Here is a 14,792-nt window from a genome sequence, read left to right as displayed (position 1 = left end):
TGACCGCGGCGAACGGCGCCAACGACCACGCTTTGAGCGCGTCATCCTTCTTCATCCTTTTCCCCGCGTGAGTGAGTGGGCCCTTGTCCGGGATTTAAGTAAGGACGATAACTTTCTGCTCTGTCTTTGCCCTGATCATTTGTACATTATAATAAACCTGTGTTCTCTCGCATCCATTTGGCCGTTCGTCATTTCCCACCATTGGCTTCGCACTGTATGAATAAAACCGCTCAATCGGGTTCATAATCATTAACGGCACGAGTCACGTGACACGCAAACCGCTCGGGAGTATCAGACCAGCGAGACCCGTGCGAGGTCCAGTCCCCGTGGCGGCGTGTATAGAAGGTACTTGGGGATTCGACCGGATACCCTTCCGTACGCTCGCTACGGGGGGTGGCGGCTGGAATTGCTCCGCAATCCGCCCCACGAGTGTAAAGTGGGTAGCGGCCTCGTGGACTCGAAGGCCCGAGGGGGAAAAAGGGTTTAACCCCCCCTCTGTACGTCGACGGGCTCGAGATCCGCAACAATGTGTGTGTGTGTGTGTGTGTATACATATATATATACACACACACACACACACACACACACACACACACACACACACACACACACACACACACACACACACACACACACACACACACACACACGTCAAAGCAGCTGTACATCTAAAGGCACACAAAAGCATGTTAAGTAATCCACTGGCACATCTTCAAAAGTCTCAATATTCCAATTCCAGAAAACTCGTGGAAACCTGAACCAAGAGCAATGACTAAAAAACAAGGAAGTGATGCTCACATAGAAACTAATGATCCCATCATGTGTGAACAAAGAAAAAGAAGCAATACGACCTAACTGAGGTAAAAAAAATAATAATAAGAGGAATTGCTGACAGATGTTAATCCCGAGCGATTCTGACCTTCACAACACAGAAATCAAGAAAATGACCAAATACCAAGCCCTCAAAAAGAAAGTGAAAATATCCTGGAAGCCGAAGAGCACCGAAATTGTATCAGCGATTGTTGGAGAAACAGGAATGATAAAAAAAGAACCTTAGAGATCTTAAAAATCATCCCTGGAAGCATTATGACAAAGCTGTCTGAGGAACCACCTTTAGAGGGGCCATTTTCCCCCACAGAGCAGGGTTTGGCCTCTTGTCATTTGCAGGCACCATGGTCCCCTTTTTTGAAGCAATGTTTTATGGCTGGATGCCCTTCCTGCCGCCAACCCTGTTGGTCGCCTTTGGCGACAAGGAATTACCAGTGAACTGGTACTCAATTGCCGACCTCAGAAGGATGACAGGGTCAACACCTTTGGTGTTAATTCAGCGATCAACCAGAGGATTCGAACCCAGGATCCTAGAATCCCAAGCCACCACCCTAACCGCTAAGCCAACACCAGGCTTAATGCTGAGGCTGTGTGAGGCTCGGTGATTATCCTGAAAAGAGGCTTCAGAACAAAACTAAACAATAAAAGTTCACAGCTTGGTCCATGAATCATGATCCATTCCCAAACAGATGAATTGTGATCCCTTACAAATATACATACATATATATATATATATATATATATATATATATATATATATATATATATATATATATATATATATATATATACGTATATATATATATATGTATATATATATATGTATATATATATATATATATATATGTATATATATATATATATATATATATATGTATATATATATATACGCAATGGCAAAACCCTGTCTCCCGCTGCGTGGGCGAACAGGCAAAAGAGTCCACAACATCATTATCACCAGTGTTAACATGAGATAGAGCTCAAGGAAACATTCACTTACAAGTAGTGGCCTTTCCAATCTGCATAGCACAATGTGACTGGATCAATATGAAACATGTCAGGCTGTGCGAGCTGCAAAATAAACAACAAAGACGGATAACATCAGAATGAGTAACATTATATACCAACAGGTACCCACGGAAATTCCATGTAATGCAAAATGCGACCAACATATGATGTTCCCCGTCAGTTTGGTGCACTCTATATCACGGCAGTCAGCCCACACCATCGCTCAGACATTGGTCTCCATCAGTTATGCCAGCTTGCGAGACAGGCCCCGTGTCAAGCAATTGAGTAGCCTAATTGTATTATATTGATCTTATCTGTGGTGTTAAAATTCAAACAACGTTACAAATAAACAATGTTCAAATTTTGACATTGAAAACAATGTTTAAAAAAAAAAAAAAAAAAAGTTTAATTCACAATCTCACGATATTCAGTCATCTCGTGATATTTTACATGACAGACAAAGAGACATGATAAGCGTATATATGTATACCCTACAAAAATATATGTTGACCATAATTCCATAATCCCGAACGAAATATTTGTTTAACATAATGGAAAGTCAACATCTTTGGCCATTCTCAGAGAGCTGCCTCAATCGTGGCGAGGCTGGCTTTTCACTCAAGCAGATTGGCAAGGACTGGAAAGCAGCCATCTCTCTTCAGGACCTTCATGTCAACTCAGCCTGGGAATTCTTCCACAGAAACCTGCTCTCTCTCATGCACACATTCATTCCATCTCATCTTAAATCATTTTGATTTCTCTCATCTCCCCTTCCTGTTCAGGCTGGAGTTCCCCAAGGCAGTGTTCTGGGGCCTGTGCTTTTTCTGGTCTTCATCAATGATCTCTGACTCTGGAAAATCCTCTATCTCTTTGCCGCTCCATTCCTCATCCCTCAGATCGGCAGTCTGCAGCCTCCTCACTCTGCAGACCTGGACAAAAATCAGACTGGTCAAACAAGTGAAACATATGTCTTTCAATCCTGACAAATCTCACACTCTTACTACGTCTCTGAAAAGACTGTCCGGACAACCCTCCCATCTACTTTCTCAACAATCATCTCCAAGAAGTTCTGTCACTCAAGCTCTTGGGTCTCACAATCTGCCATGATCTTTCCTGGGAAAACCACATTTCAAAGCTGGCCTCCAAAGCCAGACGCCAACTGGGCATCCTCCGTCGTGCGTAGTCCTTCCTTGGCACAACTGAGCTCACCACATACAAGGCTTTCATCCGCAGCTCAATGGAATACTGCTCTCTGAAATACCGACTTCTTTCTTGGAAGTCCTGTGTCCATGTGTGTTTTCTACCTCTCCTACCCCCCCACCGCATTTCCCACGCCTCTTCTCCCCTCCACCCCACCTCCCCCCCAAGACCTCACCCTCTCACACATCTCCCGATGTCCCGAATCTCAAATGTTGTACTTGTGCGCTTCCCCCTCCCCATCTTGTCTCCCGTTCCCTTTATTATGTCTCGTGTCCGTTTGTTTTTTTTGTGATTGATGTTAGCTCTTACACGAGCCTCGATCTTGTATACAAAAAAAATTTTTAAAAATATTATCCTACCCTTCTTCCCACCCATGGGACACTGAATTCTGTGGTGAGGCAGTTGCTCTGAAACAATTTGCCTTCTCTTCCTGGAAGGTTAATCTGACTGAAGACAATCTCTGAAAGTTAATCCGACAGACTCTGCAAATGGACCAGATGGAACGAGCTCCTCTGTCCTAAAATCCTGCTCCACTGTTCTTTCACATCTATCTGCCCTTTTCACCCTACAATTTACCCTATTTCATCTTCCATCGGCTTGGAAATCCACCACCATCACTGCATTATATAAACATGTAAAAACTGATCCCCTTAACTGCAGATCTATCAGCTTAGTCGCTGGGTGCACACAAATTGGAAAAGGCTGCACGGTACCAAAAGCCACTCGTATGTACTGTACTCGCCTCAAAGTCACGCTCAGTGTGGCAAATATAAAGCCCAGAATGTGGCTTGGTCCGTAGCTGTCGAGTTTGCCTGGGACACCCCATTACAAGCATTGCCTGCCGGGACAAACTGTGCGAGGACGCACTGGGTGCAGGACAAGTCACACTGGATCCATAACGAAGCTAGGGGAATGCAAGGCGAGAGCGCAATGATGCAACCGAGTCCCTGGTTCGTCCCCACCGCCCATTCTACTCAATCTTAAACCCCACCCTTCCCCCTCCCACTCCCCACAGCACGGATGGACCGGTATGGTCCCCGGATCATACTGCCCTTGGCACCCGTCAAAAATCGAAAGAGTATGGCATGGGCAACATCTGCGCCAAATTTGATGCTTTTGGAAGAATTTGAACAAAAATATCCCTAAGGGCCCTGACTATCAGGCCTTGGAGTTATCTGTCCTAAAGTCCAGGAGGTCAGGGAGCAGGGAGCAGGGAGCAGGGAGCAGGGAGCAGGTCCGAAGTAACACGTGAATCCTGTTGCCATAACTAGACACATACATGAAAAAAAATGTGTGGAGCATGGCGAATGCTCCTCCCGATCCCAACAGTAAAGAATTCCCACACATGCACCAACCATAGCGTAGAATCCAACCTGGAAGCCTCAGCAGGGTCACTCGATAGCATTGAGATTCTTATGGTGGTCATCGACTAAACATCAACAGGAGCCATCTATCCAGATTTAGAGCATATTTGCTCTCATCAGGACAACATACCATTCAAAAATCTAGCCAATGAAGACCATAATCGTCAGTTAGAAAGTAATATTACCTCCTGACCTCAAAGGAGAGCATTATCCATGGATCGTCTCACTCGGCAAACACCGCATAATCCACAAGAAACAAACCTGACACGCACACACGCACGTTTCTGCTAATGCAAACCAAGAGACCAGAAGGCACCGGTGATCAGGCGGATATATAAAACAATTTGTGAAGCGTGAAGAGCGCTCCACACATTGTTTTATTTATTCCCCCCCCCCCCAACCCCCATCCACCACTGGTAAAGAATCCTGTGCAGGCACGGGCAACTTACTCGTAAATATAACAGATGTTAGGAATTGGAAAAATGAAAACTGCTCTCACCCTCTTTGCCATCATGTCAACAGAAATCTTGTTCTCACTGGTCCCGAGATTGACGATTCCCTGAAGGAAGGGTGGTGGGAAGAGTGAAAGTTACTGCATGACCGTTTCCAACTCTGTTCATTACTAAGAAACTTGTTTTGATTGAATGGTTTGCTGAATTCACAACACAATCTGTTCTGGTAAGTTGGATTTTAAGATGCAATCGCTATTTTTCCAATATACATCGTCATATGCAGCCTATAACTGCTGGTTGCATCATTTCCAGGAGCATGGCAGTGCTGCTCATGCAGTGCCACCTGCTTCCAGTCATCTGGTACTCGTTTTGCCAAACTCAAAATCTTAAGCCAGCCAACTTGAACGTTAAGCCAACACCAGGCATTCCACGATAAATCATCCCACATCATCCACTCGCAATCACTCCATGACCGAACGCTCAATCCTAGCTCCGCAATCCCTACCTTGCCCATCACTCTACTCTCCCCTGTCAATCCCTTCTTTGCCGAGCATCCAGTGCTGTCCTCTCAATCCTACTCTTCCCCAATCTTCAATCCCATCTCAATCCCTTTTAACATCAGGCCACCCCCAAACCCCCCAACCACCCACCCCCCCCCCCCCCATTCCCAATAATCACACAATTCCTTTCCCATCCCAACCTTACTGCCACTCTCCATCACCCCAGCCATCGCCATTCCTCTCCATAATCTTTTCCCCAAATTCTACATCTTCTCCCACCTTTCCCCCTTTCCCCCACTGTTTGCCAATGCATATTTCTGAGCAGTTTTCATGAGCTGTTCAGATGCCATTTCTGGTGGTTGTGCCTTTAAACAAACCCATAATGATGTGGGGGGAAACTGCTCAAAATACATTTTCACATGCAAGTGTTGGAGGATGCACCAAATTCAGGATGGGGATGCAAACTGGTGCTGCATCTTAGAGTACCCCTTCGAAATTTTTATTTTAGCACTCCCCTTTGCAAACACTCAAATACCTAATCCACATTCTCCTCCATTAACGGACTTGCATTTTCTGTTATTCAAGGAAACGTGTAGCAATGTCTTTAAAAGACATTATCTTTCAAAATATGTTTGACCGTCAAGAGAAAAGCAGAGTTGCTTCTTCTTCTTCGCTCCAGGTTCTTAAATGTCAGCATTCCAGAATTTTCTGTTTCGGTGGAGAACCCCTGACATGACCAGATAATCTTTGCCAAAGTTAGACTTCTCATGGTGGCATAATAGTTAGAGCGTCCGCTCTGAGTCTGGGAGGTCGGTGGTTCCAGCCCCATCGGAGTCATACCAGTCTTTTAAAATGGCAAGTTTGAGGTAAGGGAGGGGATGCAGGGGGAAAAAACACCGGAAACAGATTTGACCAGACACCACCAGGATTTGGAGGAAGGAGACATGTTTGAGAGCTCAGTCTTGAGTAGAAAAACCACCGTTTAGAACACCGGAAACAGATTTGACCAGACACCACCAGACACCATCAGTCTTGAGTAGAGTCAGTTAAAATTCCTTGCTTGGTGCTCAGCTTTTAAGAGTATAACACTGGGAAGGCAATGGCAAACTACCCAGTATAAGCCTTGCCAAGAAACTGTTTGGGCAGCAGAAACGCTTTGTAAATACTGTCGCGCAACTCCGGTTAACAACAGTCGCGGATAGCCTAGACGGTCTTATTCGGAGGCAACTACCCAAACGCAGATTCGGCTATGGCCGCACGGGAGGAAGAGGGAAAATGGAGGCTGCGGCGAAAGCACTTAACTGCAGCGCGCCGGCATAGATCCAGTCCTGTAAGGGGCAATCAACTCAAGCGGGCACAGGTTTAACAGGGGATGCAAAGAAATACAAGGGTTTATTAAAGGAAAAAGGCAAGGACAGGAAAAAGCACGCGCTGGTAATAAAATATCCTAATCGGGACGTCCCCACTCACACTTCAGATACAAACGAGGGACTGCGAACTAAGGAAAAGAAACATGTTCGTTGTGTAAAATGTAATCGCGGATGCGGCCTCATCTAGTCTGTCGTCCTGTTCCTGGCCGCCGTCCAACACGGCTCCGTTCGGCCCCGATGTACCCACGAGGCCTCGCTCCAAGCTCCACAAGCCCCAATCGCACACCATGAGGTCCCTCGCTCCAAGTGCCACAAGGCCTCGCTCCAAGTGCCACGCGTCCCACGCAGGCCAGCGGCTCCACACGAGGTCGATCTCCACACGAAGCACAAAAAGACAGGAACGGAGAGAACGCAGGTGCGACTGCACGCTACCAGCCAAGCAAAAGGATGTCCAAGCGACACAAAGCAACGTGTCAGAAGCAGCGAACTCCACTCGGGCTAGGCAGACAAAGAAAACCCAGCGCCGCGAGAGACTGCCAGGGCCAGGGATCTGGGCGCAACTCACTCACTCGGACCAAAGTCCTGCCGCGTCTCAAACCCAACTCGTGCTGCGCAACTCTCACTCGAACCAAAGTCCACGTCATGCGAACTTAACTCTATTCAGTCTCTCTCCTCTAAAATCCAACTCACTCTAACGAACTGCTCCGAACTCGACTGGCGTTCGGCCCTCGCTAATATCCCCTTCTTCGTGACGTCAGCCTTGGCGCGCTGCCAACCAATCAGTCTCCTCCACCGAATCTCGCCGGCTCGCCCAGGTGCATGCCCACTGCGTCACTCCCACTCCCTGCTCCTGGTGTCATAGCGCGTGCTATTCGAGGTGGATAGGCCTGTCGGAGGTGTAAATGGCGGCGGCCATGCGGCGGTGTCCTGGCCTGGTTTCTTCCTAAGTCATGTCAGGGGGGAGGGCGTTACTTAGTGTTGCATTAAGGATCCGTCGGAATGTCTATGTGGTGTGCAGTGCCAAAAGGGACAAAGGTTTGGCTAACCAGGTGAGGACACAGGGGCGCTACTCTTTAATCCCTACACTACTTATCACTCGAACCTCCCGGTAGATTCACAAGTATACTCCTTACCCGACAAAACGCCTACACATGAAGAACTTATTACAGGGTCAGATTCCTTACCGCAACACCTCGAAGCATGTTACCTACTCTCTATCTGCTCTACATATCACTACCCGCCAGACATAAAACAATACTAAGGTACAGGTATATACAGGTGGCCCAACTGCCCCACTTTCACGATGTTGACCACTTACCTTATGCTGAATTACCATAATCACTCTTCTATGACCCTAGATATTGAAGACAAAAAAAAAAAATACCTGAAACCTCACGCCACAAGTAGCCTACCTGAGAGCATGTTGCATACACTATCACAGACCTACCTCATCATTAGCTGTATATTACCAGGTCAAAGTACCGAAAGTACTTCTTTTACAATTGAACTATCACGACTCGTAATGCACGTAATCTCATCTCGCACGTTCATTCTGAACCAAAATACTATCAATTAACTGAACACCACCATTATGGCCCATATACCTGTATCAGCCAATCACCCCATTATGTCACATACATTGCCATTATCCATAGCTTTATTGATGAACGAGTGACATACCCATGCTACACACTGGTGGGAGGCCAAAAGCAAACAATGTGGAAACGGTGAATGCTAAACCATGGAACCAATAAATTCCACATTCTTGTGCCACCTTCAATTGATAGTCAGGTATTGACAGCCAGTACATGAAGACTTGCAGAACAAACGTACCCAGTCTGAATGGTTCTCTACCCAGTCAATGGTGAATCTGCATATGGCGAATCCGCGAATGTCACGGTGAGAAATTAGAAACCCTCAAGTCATTTCCTCATTGATATTTAGACTCAATATCTCTATTTTCATTCCAAATGTACATTAATACTACAAGCAATGGTACCCGCCCTACGGGCAGGGCTTCAATTGGGAGGCCCAAATGAAAAGGTAAAATATCAGAAGTTGAAGGTTTTTTTTATTTTAAACGATTCATATAAACATCCGTCGAATCATATCACACGCAAATCAAAATCTAAACAGTACATGGTGCCCATTTTGAAAAAAAGGATTGAATTCTGCAAAACGGAAGCGGCCACTGCACGTCTTTCTCAGTCACACGTTTATGTGTGAAGAGTGCGCGCCGAATCTGTAACACGGAAGCGGCCGCTACACCTGTTTCTCAGTCGCTTTGCACACGCTGCCATGTTACTTCGGAGCCGCACGTTTATAGAGGAAGAGTTCGTCAGGAGTCGATCTACTCTCTCCTGGTACGGAGAATAAACAGTATTTGTAGAATTTCAACAAAAGCCACATCACTGTTCATATCGGTAAATATTATTCCATCGTGTTTGGAAAAACTGGAAAATTGGAAAACTTTGAAAAACAATATAGCCTATTTTACTCCAAGGGGTCCCAGGAATATCCACCCAAAATATCGTTGCGATCGGTTGAGCCGTTTTTGCGGTACCTTCGAACAGACAGATGGACATTTGGTGAATTATAGTAAGATAACAAAATACTATGTTAAATCATGATTGTATTGAGATATTATCAAACCAGCCCATTGCCGTTATCTGTTCACTTCCAGATTCAAGAGCAGGTCTGTATCGAGTCAATTTCAAAATCATAATTTTATTGAGGAATTTATGAAACCTCATACCTACCTCAACATCCACTGGGACCCCAAAACGTTCCACAGAAAGTTTGGCAGGGCTGAGGGAGCCAAAACAGAGTAGTTTTGGGACTGAGACGCTCCTGTTTCATAATAGATTATTAGGATATTTATAAGCACTTTTGTGCACATTAAGGCTAAAATGTATCAATAAAAGTGCATACGAAAATTATTTTTTTTAACGATATTCCCAATGCTCGTCAATCATTTGTATTAAGTTTCACATTGATCTGGTAAATCCCTAAGGGCTTTTAACTCTCGCCGTAGGCAGGTCAGTGGTCTGTCTTCCACAGACTCCTCTCCAGCCTAGCTGCTCGATCCATGCTGTGTCCCCCAAATATTCCTTCAAGACGCTTCAAGACAGTGAAGACAAGATCTGCCAGCAACCCTCTTCTGGTGAAACTGCCAAAATCCAGACTCTCTGCTCACCTTCACTCATTTTTTCTCCCACCTCTGGAACAAACTCCCACACTCTTCAATCCTACTTTTTTTTTTGTATACAAGATCGAAGCTCGTGTAAGAGCTAACATTAATCACAAAAAAAAAAAAAAAAAAAAAAAATGGACACACAAAACATACAATAAAGGGAGCAGGAGACAAGATGGGGAGAGAGGAAAGCACATAAGTACAACAGCAGATAACAGGGACATCGGGAGATCTGTGGGAGGGAGAGCGCTTGGGTGGGGCGGGGGGGGGGGGGGGGTGGGGAAGAGGCATGGGAAGGTGGGGCAGAGGGATGGGAGAGGTATAAAACATGGACACTGCTAGGGCTTCCAGGAAAGAAGTTGGTATGTCAGAAAGGTGGACGTGGGGTGAATTAACAGGGGTAGAATAGATCAAAGTTTTGGATGGGTGGGTGGGGGGAGGGGGAGATAAGAGATGGTGGTGACCAGCTGTTTTAAAGACCTGGAGGGAGCAGTGGGATTGAAGAGGGTGAGAGTTTATTCCAGGGGCAGGAGTACAGAGGAATGAAAGAGTGAAGGTGAGCAGTCTTGATTTTGGCAATTTCACCGAAGAGGGTTGCTGGCAGATCTTGTGCGACCTGTCAGAATATTTGGGGAACAGAGCGCAGATAGAGCTGGGGGAGCAAGGCCGGATAGGAGTCAGCAGAAGACACAAAGACCACCTACCTGCCTGCAGGTGAGTGAGTGAGTGAGAGGACCTCACAATCAGCTTCATCACGGGAGATTCCAATGATTCTGAAAGCTTTGGTTTCAACAGCGTGAAGCTGAGCTCAGTATGAGGCAGGAGCAGCAGCCCCAGAGGGGAGAGCAGTATTCCATTGAGCTGCAGATGAAAGCCTTGATGTGGTGAGGAGCTCAGGTGTGCCAAGGAAGGACTTCACACGACGAAGGATGCCCAGTCAGCGACTGGCTTTGGAAGCCAGCTTGGAAATGTGGTTTTTCCAGGAAATATCATGGCAGATAGTGAGACCAAAAAGCTTGAGTGACAGAACTTCTTGGAGAGGATTGTTGAGAAAGTAGATGGGAGGGTTGTCCATTCAGACTTTTCGGAGAGACGTAGTAAGAGTGTGAGATTTGTCAGGATTGAAAGACATGTTCCACTTGTTTGACCAGTCTGATTTGGTCCAGGTCTACAGAGTGAGGAGACTGCAGACTGCTGACCAGAGTGGAGTCATCAGCAAATAGAGGATTTTACAGAGGGCCAGAGAGATCATTGATGAAGACCAGAAGAAGCACAGGGCGCAGAACACTGCCTTTGAGAACTCCAACCTGAACAGGATGGGGGAGATGAGAGAAATCCATTCAGGGCCACACGTTGACGACAACCAGCGAGGAAATCTGCAAGCCATGCATGGAGATTTCCATGGATACCATAGGAGAAGAGTTGGGTGAGCAGAGCAGGGTGCCAGACCGTATCGAAGGCACGTGATATGTCAAGGGAGACAGCTCTGATTTTCTGTTTGGCATTGAGGACCTCCATCCATTGTTGAGACAGCAGAAGCAGCATGTCCAGAGTATAATGAACTTGTCCGAATCCAAATGGATGATCAGAGATAAAGCCATTGGAGAAGAGGAAGGATTTGATATCCAAAGCAATGATGGATTCCATGACTTTGCTGATTAATTGAGAGCAGGCTGAATGGTCTGTCGTTGCAAGGATCTGTTTTTGCACCTTTTTTGTGTGAAGTGGTAATGTTTGCCGATTTCTAGGATGATGGCAGATGACCTTGAGCAAAAGAGAGGGTGAAGAGAACAGACGGTGTGAAAGAGGCAGAGCAGGATTTTAGGACCCGTGGGCTGATACCGTCTGGTCCAGTTGCAGAATCAGAGTCGAGGTTTGACAAACTTCTCCACCTTGTCAGGAGAGAAGGCCACAGAGTCCAGCAGCAGCTGGGTTCGACTGGGTAAGGTGGGTACAGAGATATGGGTTTGGGACACAATATTGAGGCAAACACAGAGTTGAGGCATTCGGCTTTTTCACGTGCGTTGTCAACTGTGTAGCCATTTGAGGTAAGGGAGGGGATGGAGGGGGAACAAACACCAGAAACAAATTTGACCAGACACCACCAGGATTTGGAGGAAGGAGACATGTTTGACAGTTCAGTCTTGAGTAGAGTCAGTGCTTCCTAACTGTCCTGAGGGTAGACACACTTGTTCCGAGCTTGGTGTAAGGAACTGAGATTGTATTGCTTTCAGTTGGATTAGCCTTCCAAGAGGCAACGGCAAGTTGTTTCAGGGCAACTGCCTCACCACAAGATTCAGTGTACCATGGACGAGAGGAATGGGATGACAACTGAAGACTAGATGGGATAAATCTGTGCATGAGAGAGAGCAGTTTGCTTTGGAAGAATTCCCAGGAAGAGTTGATGTCAGAGGCAGTAGAGATGGGAGACCAGTCCAGAAGATTGATGTCTGCTTGAAGACCACGCCAGTCGGCCTTGAGTGAAATGCCAGGCTCGTCGACTCAGGAGGCTCTCTGAGAATGGCCAGAGAGATGTCCACGTTAACAAGGAAATCGTCAGAAGAACCGATTGGAGCAGAAGAAGAGCAGCAGACATTTGCAGGGAAGTTTGTCATAACCAAGTCTCGAAGATAAGATGTTACGTTGACCGAGATCCGGGTCAGGAAATTGGCAGATTGTGTCAGTCCCAATGAGTCACAGACGTCCTTTGCTGAGATGCCATGGCTGGTGAGAGGTACCCACACCCCGCCAGCTGGCATGACAGTTGAAATCGCCACATACGAGGACAGAGTTGGGATGAGTGGATAGAAGTTGGTCCATGTTGTCAGACAGCAACATGTAAATGGAGCCATCACTGTTTGGAAGACGGTACAAAACACATTTGAACAAAAGGTGGGAATTTGAGAGGAAGCCATAGCCAGAGGTGCTAAAAACACCAGAGGTCCCTCCAGGTCTTCAAAACAGCTGTTCACCACCATCTCTTATCTTCCCCAATGCAAAACTTTGATCTTTTCTACCCCCGTTAATACACCCCAAATCTACCTTTTTCAAATTCCGTTTTCTCTCCTGAAATTCCTAGTAGAGTGCATTTGTTTTATACCTTGTATAGAAGGTGACACCGTCTTGTATGAAAGCTGAAGGATAGCCCTATCTAATGATACCAGAAGACCAATGTTGTAGGAGGGGGTGCAACAAACTCCATTTTTAGGATACTTCGAGAGCTGATCATACACTAGAGACATCTCTGTGAAACGAGTCAATACTAAAGGAATTGAGGCCTGTGGTTCAAGGTGCCCCGCTCCATTACTACAGGTGGGATCGATTCTATCGATGGACAGAAAGAAAATAAAACTCATATAATATATATGACGATTAGCCTCTGCAATAATTACTGTACATCGACCTTATTTTCTGGGTAACCGACGTAAATCGGTGTGCAACACACGCAAGTACCAATAGGACCGCCGGCTTAAAATCACAGGAGGCGTCGTCCACTGACGTCATGCAAGCACAATACGGAATCAACAAACGGAATGCGAACGCAGGACCGAATGTCCCGTGTCCATGGCGACGTGGTTCCACCACCACGCCGATTTCCGCGGATCCCCTTCATTCATTCATTCATTCATTCGTGGTAATGATGGAGGATTTAAGGGCAAGAGGCAGTAATGTGGCGGGAAATACAGCTTGATCGGGATGATGATGTTTATAATAAAATACGAATAATAACGGCGGGGAAGGAGGGAGAGAGGGGGAGGGAGGGGAACACGGGGTTCGGCAACATCTATGGAGGCAAAAAACTATCGAATGAAGAGAACGAGAGAGAAAGATTGAATGATACGTACGGACGGGTTCGTGATCGAGTCGTATCTGTCCGCTCTGTAAGCGTTTATGCCATCGTCCAAGATGTTTTCACGGCTCATGATGCGGTACCCGCGACGAGAGAGCACCCTGCCCGGGCTATCCCGACCCCTGCCGGCGCTCCCGGACCGCTCCATTGTATCTGCCGTTCGTAATTTCCTCGCATGAATGCCCTGTCCCGACTGCCTTTTTATACTTTCCCCTTCCCACTCTGCGTGTCCTTCAAGGTTTTGGCCGAACATGACACGTTAATATATCGCCAGAACGTCAGAACGTCATCGTTTTGGTAATAGCAGATTATTTATTAATAAAGTGATTTAAAAAGTTAACCGTACGCTACTCATTAAACCATTGGTCGCTACACCGCCCAATGTGTTCTACCGTCGCAGGAGATGGAAGGGAAAGAGAAAGAATGTCGAAGCGACTGAATGTTCAATTATAAAATTCCAACAAGATATTCCAAGTAAGTGGCTCGGTGGAAACAATAAATATGAACAAACAAAGCGAGAAACTTAAATCCAAAAGTGGGTTTCATCCAGATTACAGATGGGTTACTATGTGCCAGTACATGGTCGGCCAAAAGTCACTGAAGGTTTTCTTTTTTTATATAACTTTTCTATTATTAATTAAGTTTTTTGTTTTTATTTTCTTTACAGTTAAAGAAGACCAGGGAGATACAGTATGAAGAAATTTACCACTGACCAGCGCATGAAAATTGCTGAATTTTATTACTCCAGTGGGAAATCAATAATTCAAACTCTTAAGAGAATTTCGCGATCATTTTAATGTTCGAGAACAACCATCAGAAACACGATTCGGAACTTGATTGCTCGTTTAGAGTCAAAGGGGTCTGTTCATGACTCAGCCCGCAGTGGAAGATCAAAAACAATTAGTCATACTCAGGAATACATTGACCATGTTAGGGAGAGTGTGAACGAAAACTCAGAAACATCAACTCGTAAACGTGCAACTCACCTCGGAATGGCAAGATCGTCATTGCGAAGGACAACGAAGAA

General features: G+C 46.0%; 2 protein-coding genes across 4 annotated transcripts in view; both read right to left on the bottom strand.

Moving 5' to 3' along the window:
* ACCS (1-aminocyclopropane-1-carboxylate synthase homolog (inactive)) overlaps nucleotides 1-14,024 on the bottom strand; it is a 96,786-nt gene extending 82,762 nt beyond the window's left edge. For all 3 annotated transcript variants that reach the window (XM_078772952.1, XM_078772958.1, XM_078772964.1), the window contains exons 1-3: nucleotides 13,761-14,024; nucleotides 4,900-4,959; nucleotides 1,829-1,899 (exon numbers count right to left, since the gene is read on the bottom strand). In XM_078772952.1, the coding sequence (XP_078629078.1) occupies nucleotides 1,829-1,899; nucleotides 4,900-4,959; nucleotides 13,761-14,018 (389 nt within the window). In that variant the 5' untranslated portion in view covers nucleotides 14,019-14,024. The remainder of the gene's footprint in view (nucleotides 1-1,828; nucleotides 1,900-4,899; nucleotides 4,960-13,760) is intronic.
* LOC137425091 (uncharacterized) overlaps nucleotides 1-14,792 on the bottom strand; it is an 891,893-nt gene that overhangs the window by 627,045 nt on the left and 250,056 nt on the right. The window lies entirely within an intron of this gene.

Source organism: Myxine glutinosa, chromosome 1 (assembly GCF_964187855.1).
Source record: "Myxine glutinosa chromosome 1, kmMyxGlut1.1, whole genome shotgun sequence".
Classification (NCBI taxonomy): Eukaryota; Metazoa; Chordata; class Myxini; order Myxiniformes; family Myxinidae; genus Myxine; species Myxine glutinosa.
Note: the sequence above shows the minus strand (reverse complement) of the source record. Positions and strands in the feature narration are given on the sequence as shown.